We start from the raw sequence: 13834 nt of genomic DNA, 5'->3' as shown, positions 1-13834 counted from the left end.
ATTTATTTTGAACATAGATAATATTTAGTATTGAACTATATTATAGGTACTATATCTATGCAATATGCATATATTAAAATATACTATATTGATTATTTGGTAGTCTAGATTTTTCTTTTCTTTTAAAATGTTTTTACGTATTATAGTTAGTTACAGAAGATAAATAAGTAATAACTAATAAGTAACATTTTTTTCGCTGATCATAGTACAAATTATTTTTGATGGTCATATCACTTGAATATATTCATACTCATATTTCGCTTATGCCAAGTGATAAACACTTGCTGACGAGTGACGAGTATAAACTCCATATGGGATAATTAAATCGTTTATTTTTGAAAACTGATAAATAATGTTTTATGTGTATGTTTTCGTACACATAATTTACAAATTATTTTCGCTTTTAAATTTGTGTGGTTGATGATAAATCGATAAAAATAATTCATTATAAAAATAAATATATTTGTCATGGTATTCTACAGCTACGCCGAAATATTTTTATTCTTAACGAATTAAAATGATAATTTTACAATAACACTATATATACTATTAATCTATTCTTGAGACGTATACATGATGATACGCTTTGGTCGTTAATTGTATATCTTAATACCATCATAAATAGATATAGATCTTATACACCTGAAATTTAATTCTAACATATCAAGTTAATAATATCTAATCATCACAGTAATTTTTCTCTAGGTACATTATTTCTATAATTAATTTTGTATTCATTATTTTTAATTTTTATTAACTCTTGCATACCATTTAAGAATAACCACAAAATATACTGACGAGATTATATAAAAAAATCCTTATAATATCAGGGAATCATCTTAAAATCCGTGTGACTCACAACGCCCACTATCAACGAGACATGTTTTTTCAAGCTCTGCTTAAGCTCCATTTAAATTCCGTCGGGTCCGCAGTCAAAATAAGCGAAGGAAAATAGAAAGAAACCAGTATAAACACGACCATAAACAACCCGGCGTTTATAATGGTAAGCGGACCGGTCGTTAAAAATGTGAATAAAAAAAAGTAAAATAAAATACATAGAACGCACCCAGTAGCAGTTACACAAAAAAACCTATAAAAAAAAAAAAAAAAAAAAATAGAAAAACCAGTTTGGAAGAAAATTATTAGGATTTTGTTTGTTTCTTTTCGCCTCCTTCCCTTAAATTAAACTAAATTGAAAAATCTGAATTTCTGAACTACTATAAGCATAAAATTATATCGACCACCATTCGTGTCATTTTAACTGAGGTATAATTGTCTTTAAAAATGTATGGGGATATTTTTTTTAGTAGGTTAAGTGGTCGGTCACGCAAACCTTCATCATCCTTTCAGCTTTTTTTTTTTTGATATAAAAATTATGTACAATGAATGTATATTAACTTCTGGCATGCAATCGAGTTTAGCTTGTTTATTTTATTACGTATTTGTCCACGTTATTAGGTATTTTGTACATTAATTGGTATCATTATTTTCAAGTTGAATTATAGATTCTTTTCAGAAATTTAACAATTCAATAAATTATTGTTTAATTTGTATGTAATTTTAAAATGTGTATATTAATGATCAATAAATTGTTAGAAAATTGAAAGCCTTTGGTGATTAGTTATTTTTAACGCGTCCGAAAACCAAATACGTTTGTTATTAATGTAGATAAGTATATACCTATAGTGTTTTATATAGGTGTGAATATAGAAATACATTGAAGAGTTTAGAAAGGGGTGTATTATATCAATTAATTTTAATCGAGGAATTTTATTAGTTTAAAAGTGATAATGTTAAATATTTAAAAAACAAGGTAGATATATTAATTATAAGTTGAAAACAACACTTTGTGTAGGTATCGAACTATATTAAATTAATTAACATGAAAATAAAAATATTTATTTTCTGCTTTATATTTATCGCTTTAAAATTTTGGTTTTATAAATAAATAAGCTGTTTGCTTGTTATCTCTTTAGTATTACAGTGAACATAAACGGGTTTTGAACTATAGCCAAACTTAAAGCCTAAAGGTAATCTATTATCAAGGCATCTCATAAGTTTTTATTGATATGCCTTAAATAATAGTCTTACCTTTGAATTTGATGGTTAGGTAATCAATTCACGCTAATATTATAGCTGACATCACAACATTTGTTTTGCTGAATGTAGATGTGTTATGTTGTACGTTTTTGTAGGACGAAGATAATATTTGTGGATTTGATGTCTTTTTAAGTAGGTAAAAACTTAGTACTGTTTATAAACAATAAAATATACCATTTGTGAAAAGTTGAGTAAAATCTTAGTGTTGTTTAAAAATTTAACTATTAAGCATTTTAAAATTATCTTTAATGATAACTTAAAATTTAAAAGACAAAACAATTAAAAATAATTTAAAAATATTTAATAATTGTATTTTTTTTTGGGGGGGGAGGGGGATTTTTGAAGTAGACTCTTGTCGGTCCCTTTGAGTCCACACCCATATAGTTTTATACTAATATTTAAAAATGTATGCAATTTTTCAATGTTTTGTTTGTAAAGTTAGAATGGGGCGAATAAATAACTAAAGACTATGTATTGATAAATCTTTTATACGTGTTTTTTCATTCTCGACACTCGCATATGGTTAGCTTGTCTTGTACAACATAAGGTACCAAGAGAATATTGATCGTCATGTATTTTTATGACTCGGTATTCAGTAGTTTGGTATTATATTATACTATCTGTCTCGTTGCGATGGATTGTTTTCTTAGTGATGAGGTAGTGGAATAGGTACATAGTTCAAGTTTATTTATTACATGTCTATGGGTAGAATACTCAAGGTGTGGCAATACAAATTTTTGTACTGTATTATGGTATGTATATATAGATATATAAATATCTTTAAGTTACGCAGTGTCGTCGAATTCAACAATTTTGACAAATATACTGTAAAACACACAAAAAATACACCCATAAGAATATACCTGTTACGGTCCTGAATTTTTTAAAGAACTTTCTTGCAGATTTATAGTGTCATTAATAGCCACACCACACACACACACATACACAATACCGCGATAGTCGCAAATATCATGGTTTTTGATTGACATAAATATATAATATGTATAGAAGTTGATGTTTCGCGCGTGTGCTCTATGTTTAGACGTTTAGTGAGGAAAAAACACTCTGAGAGGGGGTTTGCATTATTTATTCGCTTCCCCGTCGGGCGTTTTCTCCACATAAAATATTCCGTTTGCACTACAACCCGCGCGCGCACATATAGCAGCTGCGGTGTAACCGCCGCCTCAATACGTCACACATGGTAAGTGGCATGCTAAACAGGGTACTTCACCACGAACGGTTCTATATTATACTACAGAAAACAGACCGTAGGCGTCGCTCACTCGAAATTGGATGCGATGCGTGTGTATATTTTTATGCACGAAAATATTATTATTATACTATTTTGATTTTTTTTTTCGTCCTTTTAAAACCGGTACCGTGTATACAATATCGGACGGTATTGTGTCCGTTTTTATTAACCATGAAATATTCTCACGTCTTTAAAAAAGCGAAAAAAAAATGATAAAATAATAAATAAATAAAATAGCAGACAATATATTATATTGTACTTATAGTTTCTTACTTTTTTTCGTACGTCTTTTCGTTATAATATAAACGTATACTGTGCGTTCACGTATAATCGGTATATTATTGTATAATGTAGGTATGCATGGACGTAACAATGATGTATCTTAAATCCTTATTTGTAAATTGTTGTAGATTGATTAGTCAATTAATTTAAACAGTCATTATACTTTTGTATTCTCCTTGCGTTTATTTTCATATAATACTTTGTATTTCGTACCAGTTTTAAACCATTATATGTATGTGACACGAGGGTATATGTTTCAATTTGTAACTTACAAAACAATATTTATAATATTATGTGCTTTGTAAAATAGGGGAAAATACTGGATCAGACAATATCATTGTGTTCATTTCATACTCTGTCATACTGTGTCAAGTGTCAAAACAATATATAAGAGATTGGGGATTACAATATGATTTTAATATTTGTTGTCTTTGACGTATAAACACTTTTTAAACTAATAAAAAAAAACAAAAACAAATTAGATTATAATACGTACATATTACATAGTGCATAAGTATAATTATGATAATTTTAACAGCAAAAGTAGAATTAAATTATAAATATTGGTATTGATACCAAGTATTTAGTTGTATACAAAATTAATTTGAATTTTTTTTTTCGTTTGATATACAAAACAAATTTTAATTGTTTTTACGTAGATATTTGTAGAAAACGAATAGATTAGTTTCTAATCGTTTAAACATGTATATATGGCATTAGTTTAACTTATTATTTTTTGAAACCCAACAAAACGTTCGGTTTTTTTATAAAGAAAGAAATAGAATTATATAATTTTAATGAAAATTGTTTTATTAATATTAATTATTTAATACAATTTAGTGATATAAGTTATATACATTTATGTAATATCTTGAAGATTTTTCTTGTAAAGTATTATTATAAATTATTATCCTTATACCTCAAATCTATACAAGGAGTCTTTACTCTTGACTATAAAAAAACAGCATCCTTTTCCGTTGTATGAACATGTGGTCGTTGCACCAGACTTTATAAAAGTATAAATTTAGATTTTGAAAACATTCCAAATCGACAAACTGGCCAGATATACAACTTTTGAAAATATTAATATTAAAAAACTTAGTTATTTTCGCATCATAGTTTCCGTTGACCTATGTGAATAAACGTGTCCTCGTCAGATGCAATAATTTGTTTATAGTTCATTATACAAAACAAAAATGGGTAAACTTAATTTAAATTGCATATACTTTAATTTAGAATTAAATCGGATAGTTTTGAAATTATTTTATTTTAATTTTATATAAATTCTATTGTAAAAATATTTTTTATAGTTTTCCAAGAAATTTTTAATTTCCTTACCTAGTTTAAGTATTATTTTTATAAAAATAATTGAGCTATATACATATACTTTATTGAAAATAATTTATATTTATTCATTCAATCACATAAATTACAAACAATCATAAATTAATAAAGCATTAAAAATCGAAAAATATGATTTTTATAATTTAAAAAATATATGCACCTATTATTGGTGTACGAAATAAATACAGTTTCCATAAACTGCTTAGTCAGTGTCAGAGTTGGTATAGTCTGTAGATTCGCCATTTGTATCTTGAACCAATGAAAATATATCAGTAGGCTTTACCATACGAAATGCCATCTCAAAATCATTTTTCTGCCAAGGGGTCATAGAATGAGCTAACGGGTCCACGTACAACAACATTTCGTAACGACTTAGATAATCTATATTGACATAATCAAGACAGAATACAAAAATATAATGTGTATTAACTACTAAAAAGGTTGTATATTGTATTACAATTTAATAATTTAGGATATTGTAATTTTTAAATTTATCTTTATTTTTATGTAATTGGGGCTCACGAAATAATATATTTTAATTTTAAAAAATTGAGTTATTTTACAAGGAATTGTTAAAAAAATAGGTTGTCAAATTCCAAATAACAAAGGTGTGTCAATGTCTATGGACTATTCTGTTCATAAAACTAACCATTTCTTATCACCCCAGTACCTCTTGTATCGATGCATGACAATGGGAGATCAAGCTGTTTTCTTTTTTTAAATGACGATTTTGGTGTTTTTAATTTTTTCCGATATTTCCGTTTAGGTTTTTCTCCAGCTACACATCTTTTAGATTTGAAACATTGATAGAGACATTTGTCCCAAAACGATCTTAATGTTTCTCTTTCACCCAAATATACACATTTACTTGAGCCAGTTTCTTTGTCTTCTGATGCTTCCGATGAAGTGTCATTATCCGTGCAATTTGGATGAGATTTATCAAATATTAATGGCAAAGGTTTTCGGTCTTTTCTAGAACTTCCTTTCTCTTCTGACGAATTGTCACTGTCATCAGTATTTGTTTGAGACTTTTGGTCTTTAATAATAGAAATTACTTCTGTTTCGTCTTTTACCTTAAAAAAAAAATTGATACTAGTTTTAAATCGATTATTCTGTGTAGTAGATTGTAGCTAATATACTCGTATACTAGAGTATAAACTATATACCTACATCAACTTTATTAAATATAAGCTTATCCAGATGATGGTTGATTTCTGTACTTGAAGCTGATGTACTTTGGAAATTTGACATTGATAATTGAATATTTGTTTTTTTCCTTTTTGACATTTTTGTTGGATCTTCTAAAAATGTATTAATCATAAAAAAACTGTATTATACTTATTTTAAATTAATGAAAATTATGTTTAATATTTACATTTTTAAATTGTAACTATATTGTAATACGAAAATTCAATACAATATTAAATTAAGTAATTTTGCAGTATAAAAATATAGTTGATAAAAATGTTTAAAAGTAGTTACTTATATTATAGTTCACAATTAAATTAACAAAGTTTATATTTTTATTTAAATAAATCTATTACATACATCCATTATTTTATTAAATATGTTCTTGTCACATATGAACGAATATAAAAATGAATATATATACATACATATATTGTACATATATAAAATATATTGATTTACCTTTGTTAATTATATTTTTCTTTTTTTCTTTTTTCCCGATATTTTTAGTTGTGGAATGATTTATGTCCATTTTTTTTAAATTGAATAGTACCAATGGCATAAGTAAAGTTTGTTATTTAAAATAAAGTGATGTTTAATATTTTTATGTAACATTTAAATTAAATAAATATTAATACTAATAAATATCTTCACTCAAAAAAAAATTAATGGACATACGTGAACATCATTATATATCCTACAATATTAACTGATAAATAATTAGAATCGTCCGTATATCTATGGATTTAAATGCTAAACGTTTTTATGATTTTATTCCAAAGAGAATATTTATGATATTTTAAATGTATTTTTATGAACATACGATTCGCGCGCTAATTTAAATCGTCTATTAAGATTATTATCCCTTATACTTGAAATTTTTTCATACTTTCATCAATTATCGATTTAGTTATTAAATAATGAAAAAATACACATAGATTTAAACTGTGGTTCAGAGTCGTATTTGTTTATTGAACAAATTACCTACAATTTATAGATAGTTTAAAATAGTTTTAATAATATTTGATCTTATTACGAAAAAAAGACATTGTTATAATGTAGAAATTTTTTAGGGAAAATTGTTTTTCTATGTTTGTGAAATATTCTATTAATTTCCTCTATTCATAGTTATTTAATATGATAATAATAGTAATAATAATAACAATATTTTTTTTTTCAGATGAGTTCCTATCTCGAATCTCAAAGGGATCCTTTAACCGTAAGTCCACATTTTTTTATATTGCTTATTTAAAAACGAATATTTTTCTCGTGCAAACTATTTTAATCTCTGTGTTTATTTTCTCCTGTATCCCTTGAGCAATCAGAAGAGGAATTGGTTGGTGGGGTATAGGGGAGCGGCTCGACGTCGCCCATCTTGAAATCGATGGTGTAAGCACAGACGGGAGGAGGGCGAAAGGGGTTTTCCATTTTTGCGCACGCGCCCAACCCTTTGAAATTCCCAAAACCTAATCATCATACTGTTATATATCCTTTATTACTTCGATAGTTGTAATGACACTTTAGGATCAATAGTTGCCTTAATATTTATTTATATGTATTTTTAATCGAAATGAGTTTATTTAACAGATGATATAAGTATTAAGAAAAAGCGTTGTAAAAATATAACAAAATATTTTTCACCAATGGTAACTGTATTAAATATTTTTTACTAACGTTGTTCTCATACGGTGCAGATTATATATAGTAAAGTTCAAGAATGATAAGTTATAGTGTGACAAAAGCAAACAAAAAGGGCGTTATTTTAAGGTAATTTCTGGGTATAAAACAAAGGAATGATGGAAGTTAAAGGCGGGGTTCGGGGAGGGGGAGAGAGGAGATACGTGGTGTGGTGTTGACGCAATTTCGCCACGAGATCAAAGGCCCCCACGTACTTTTTGTAGAAAAGGTCCCGGTGTTTCCAAGGGTGCAAATCAAATTTTCGCTTCAATTCCCTTGCGACCAGCCTCTTGATAAAATTCCAATGCCATTCCTCGGTCTCTTTTTTTTGTTAAAAATAAAAATAAATAGGAAAAAAGAATCAACAAAATGGGGGACCATTGAATATTAGCTTCAAATATCGTTCAATTTATGTTAAATTCGGAAGTCTGAAATGTATTTTATAAGTAATGCAATATCGTTGCTATATTTATAATTGAAATATGATATTATACATAATATATATATATGTATTTATTGTTGATCTACAAGTTTTTAACAAGTTGTATATAACCTAATACAAATAAATCTGTATTTGTTGTGTATATTTTTTTGATTTTGATTAGAGCGAGGGATGTATTAGTTTTATTACAATTTATTTTATTTTTGTTTATGTGTGTGTGTCTTTGGAGGATTTCCTTCAAACTTCAAAATTAAGGAAGTAGAAAACGTTATTTTGACTGTACTTTGATTTGAGGTCAAAATGGATTTTTTTTTTTAACTGAGAAATACAAAAAAAAAGTTTACATAACATTTAGTTTTGGAATTAATCGATATTCTTTTTTTTTGTTCTTAATTAAGGAATAACTATGTAGAGACTTATAATGAAATATTTATATTATTATTCCCTCGATATGATATAATTTTCAAAATAATTTCCCACTCTTTTAGCTGGAATTTATTAAATTTAAAATTTTAATAATTAAAGATTGACTGTTTAAACTAGGTTTTTCGTAACTTTTTTTTACAAGCGTTTGAAGTTCAGTTGACAAACTTGGATAAAATACATTATACATTTGTTTGTAAAATAATTAATATTTTTAAAATAATACATTCATTTTCGTTATTGGTTTTTATTTTTGGTAAAATTTATTAAAAATATATTGCATTCAAAGTTAGGTTTTTTTAAATGTTTATTGATTAAACATAATAAATCATCTAAATTATGTATTTCTTCTTCGATAATCTTACTTAAAACTACGTGTAGGTACTTAAGAAATTTGGGTATTAATTCCACTTTTTTATTTTTATTCATTTATTACAGATAAAATAATCTCAAAGTCGCTTCATTATATTGTACTTATACACATTCTATACACCATTGATTTTAAATAAATTTTATTTTTATTTATAATGAAAACAATTTAGGTAAAGTTTTGTTTTTTTGACATATATTTTTTTCTTTTTTAATTAACTATAACCGACTATAACCTGCATATGAGAACATGATGAAGTCCAGTTGCAAATGTCACGTACCTTAAATTTCAAAGAGACCTTTGTTCAAAAGCTATGAGCAGAAAGGGGGTGACATAAAGGACAAATTGCCGTTGTCAACCCTTTATGTATGTTTCAGTCCTCTCTACATACCTCCCTCGGACACCACGCGCTATTTAAACCAAACAATCGGTCCCCATCAGATTAAAATCTATTAATGCTCGGAGAGGACATTCTAGTTTAATCTAATGATTTTTTTTTTTTAACATGTATACGATGAAGTACCAATGACAATAAAGGGTAGCCGATGAGCAAATATTGGTACTAAATTCCATGTACACCGTATAGTTTCGATTACTACCACCGGTCCCGAATTAGTTACAGACGAGATAATAAGGTGAATGAGAATCGAGGGAAGAGAATAAATATGAAAAGCAAATATGAATTTGCGATTAGGGTAGACACACGATGGATATATAATATGAAGCTTCGGATTTATTTCTAGCATTTCTAGTTTTATACGTGGAAATTAAACTGAATATCAACCTTAACTGTCAATATATAATGTAGTGTCATATAGACACTAGAATTTTCAACTTTTGTAGCAAACATTTATTTTTATATTTTATTGGTACGCAGTAGTTAAAAATAATTTGAAATTTATACTATATTATAATATAATATTTGTTTTTTGAGAAATTTATTTAGACAAATAGCGCACATAATATGTTGTATAATAGTTTGTATAATTTAGTTTAACAATTCAATACGTTTTGTATTTAATATCCTGTTTATAAAATTTTTATGATAACAAAATATATAAAAATAATTTCTTGTTATAATTTTTCTAAACATTGATGTTTTAATATTTTTAGTCTTTATTTAATCTATGCATCACATTTTATAGATTTCTTAATTTTTCAAAATAACTTAATTTACAAATCTACCTATACAAGTTAAAACCAAAAAAAAAAAAAATGTTTATTTAGGTATCAGCTTAATCCTGGAATTTTTTTACTACAAGTCAAACGATAATTATTTATACTTGCATATAATTCTAATAGTACAAGTTAACCCACCACGGTCAAATTACAAACCAATTGGTACAATCATAATAAATCTATTAACCAACCCTTTTTCAATACCCCCATGCGGCCGATCATAATCCATATTTCACGGCCTGCTGGGCTTGTAAACCACTTACAGTGGTCATTCCCTTTTATATGTTTGCACTACACGATCATGTACAACCCGCACTTGACTTTTTTTCGTAGCCCTTTTCGATGGATTTTCCCCTATTTATATATACATAGTGTATATTTTTTATTTCGATGTAGTTCGGAAACATTGGGAAATGCCTGAGACGAAGAAACTGGGCCGTAGAGGCGAGTAACAGGATTAAGGGAGACATCAAAGGGATGAAAATTGCACTCGTCAGTCTCCCAGTCCTAACTATATGCACGTCATTAACATACAAATGCCCAGGGGAGGGATAGTCATCATATTCGGTCCACTTGTCTTGTAACCAATCAACCCTATCCCATTACACCCCCCTGATGACAGTCCCAGTGATCAAGAAGGATGAGCTCTTCCTATGGCACTAAATTATTATCGAAAATGTATGCGCATGCAGTCTATATTATATTTGCACGAGTTGTGTAGTCAGAATAAAATAGTAACTATTTTATATGTAAAAATTAATTTTGGAATAATTAGATTAAAATTAACTTTAAACTCATATTATAAACTAGAGTTAAAATTAATAATTTAAATAGCATTATATTGTTATTTATTCATCATAGAGTATAATATAAACATTATAAATTTTGATCATAATAACGCAATAATGTAGTAAGCATAATTTACAAGAAACTATGAATATTTTACACAGCCACCATTTTTCCTATATTTTTTTTTATATCCAGTTATTAGTATTAATACTATAAGTTTTCCTTTTGTGTTTGAGGATGAAAAGAAATCGTTGGGGATTTATACTTTATTATTATTATTCAGCCATTCACCCTCTGTGTATTAGTAAAATGGGAAAACGATTGTAAAATAAACAAGGAAATTTACCCATAGAATCCTATTTTTTGTAAATTAACGATTTTAAAGTCTCTCAACGATTATTATTTATTTTAATTAAACTATAACTAAAATAATAAATTATTAAAAATAAATAGCATAATTAATACAAAAACAGTGTATAAACAATATGTAATCATATAATATAACTTATATTTCAAAATTTAAAATACATTGTATTCTTATTTTGTATATAAAAAATGTATTATAATATTTAAAAAATAAACTCATTGTTAAATTACTATTTATTTAATTTTAACTTATTAAAATTAATATAGTTAAGGTTCTTTTTTATAACATAACTTTTTTTCATTAATGAACTATTAAGTTTTAAACGTACACAATACATCCTCATATGTCATATACTAAAAAAAAAAAATATATAAATATTTCATAAAGAGTAATATATGTTTTTACATAGTTTAAAAATATCGAAATAAATAAGAGTAACTGATTATTGCATAAAAAAAGTAATAATAGTAAAAATGGAATGAATAAAGAGAAAATTTAAATTCCAGACATTCGGTGGCCCTTTGCGTTCTTGCCAAAAGGCTAAAATACCCGTTCGACTATTATTTTATATACCTAAAAAAAGTTGAAGTCTTTGAACCGTATACGACAGCGGGTTCTTATGAAAAAAAGTATCCCACGTTTTTTTCCAAAGGGTCTTTTTTCTTATGGATACCGGACACTTTAATTTCCGTCCCTATGAAAAAAATCTGCTCATGCAAAAAAAAAAGGCACGCGGCTTTTCTTATATAATAACACAACCAATCATTCTTGTTGTTTATTCATTATACAATTCGAAAATTATATAATGATCCTGTGCATTTTCGTCCTCGTGAGTGTAGTTGAGTGACCCTGTGACGACGTCCAATTAAATATTAAAAAATATGTTAGTGAATAAGTCAAGTACTATTGAAAGGTATAATAATTAAAATGTTATTCTACTAGATATTCAAGTATTGGAGGGACAAAATATTTTAATTTATGCACAAATTATAAAAATACTGTAACTTATTGAATATTTACATTCTTTAATTTTTGCTGGTATTGTTAATTTAAATATTTTATATATAATTTTTAGGAAGCATCAAATAGAAAATAGAAAATTCACTTATACATTTTAATATCATAAACCTATTCAATGTTGCGTTATTTAAATATTTATTTATTATTTAATACATTTAAATATTGTCGACATTCCCAAAAAGCTTAGTTTATGTTTCAAAAGTTTCAATATGTTTATTTCATTATTATTTTTTTTTATAGGTATAATAAATAATTATAAAAAGTATTAAATGTTATTTTTAAATAGAAATGTCATATTTATTTAATACTATGTATACATTTATGCATTTTAATTAGTTAATAATTACACAATATTATATTAAGATAAGTAATAGTCATTTTCTATCATCGTAAATTCGTAAATAATTCTGCGACTTGATACAACCAATATAAAATAATATTATTATTAGAGATTTATATATTACAATTTATTAAAATAATAATATATACATATTTGCAATACTACTGCCGGACCGTTATGCCCAGTCTAAAATTCAAATAGGCAATAATTCATATTAATACAGATTATTATTATGATATATTCTATAAAATATACTTTGAATTTTCGTAACTTTTTTACAAACTATTGTCTAAAATATGACAATTAATCTTCTTATAACAAGCTATATGGAGTTTTATATTTTTATTTAAGAGCCATATTTTTACGACGATATGTATACTTACATTAAAATATGTATTTTATTTTGATGTTTTTATTTTACTACATCTATATTAGTATATCATTTAAAATATTGCCACCTATTGTTGTCATTATTTTATTTTTCGTATTGTACCTACTTTTATCTAGTAAAATACTATTTAATTTTCCCGTAGGTAAATTTTATATTTTCAAAGTTGATTGACAGTTTAATTTTTATCACAGAATATGTCACAGCCCAGATTCATTCCGAGTTTTGACAATGCACTTAACCGTGGCATTACTTGCACAAATGATAAGAATCATCGTGCATATGGGCTTTATATATTACAACTGCACCCTCATATTATCCAACCCTCTCTATTATGGAGCTTTCCGTTAAGATATTCATCGGTCCACATTGTTCCCGGAAACCTTTCACTGATCTGCAATCAGATCCTGATTGAAAAAGCGTGTGGGCGTGGTTCAACGGCTTTAAAAAATATGAATGTTATTGAGAAATTGTTTAGTATGGCTTGTTTTTGTACCCACGTATTATTTTTGGGGGTTATTATTTTTTTTTTATTTTTTTTTTTTTTAAATGCACAAAAGGACCATAAATACGTTGTCACAAGGATTTTTGCATGTCCCCATTTACGTGTCTATTATTTAAGGATTAGTTGGGTAGATAATGGTAATGTTATTCTATGCATGGCGAGGACTTT

The 13834-nt window shown here is 26.6% G+C and overlaps 1 protein-coding gene across 1 annotated transcript in view; it reads left to right on the top strand.

Annotated features, from left to right (window-relative positions):
* The window catches only part of LOC113550243 (protein pangolin, isoforms A/H/I/S), a 53091-nt gene that overhangs the window by 19401 nt on the left and 19856 nt on the right, over positions 1 to 13834 (top strand). Inside the window, exon 4 of the mRNA XM_026951971.1 lies at positions 7347 to 7385. Within this exon, the coding sequence (XP_026807772.1) occupies positions 7347 to 7385 (39 nt within the window). The remainder of the gene's footprint in view (positions 1 to 7346; positions 7386 to 13834) is intronic.

Source organism: Rhopalosiphum maidis, chromosome 4, assembly GCF_003676215.2.
Source record: "Rhopalosiphum maidis isolate BTI-1 chromosome 4, ASM367621v3, whole genome shotgun sequence".
In the NCBI taxonomy this organism is placed as follows: Eukaryota; Metazoa; Arthropoda; class Insecta; order Hemiptera; family Aphididae; genus Rhopalosiphum; species Rhopalosiphum maidis.
The sequence above is the reverse complement of the archived record's forward strand: the minus strand, read 5'-3'. Positions and strand labels throughout refer to the sequence as shown.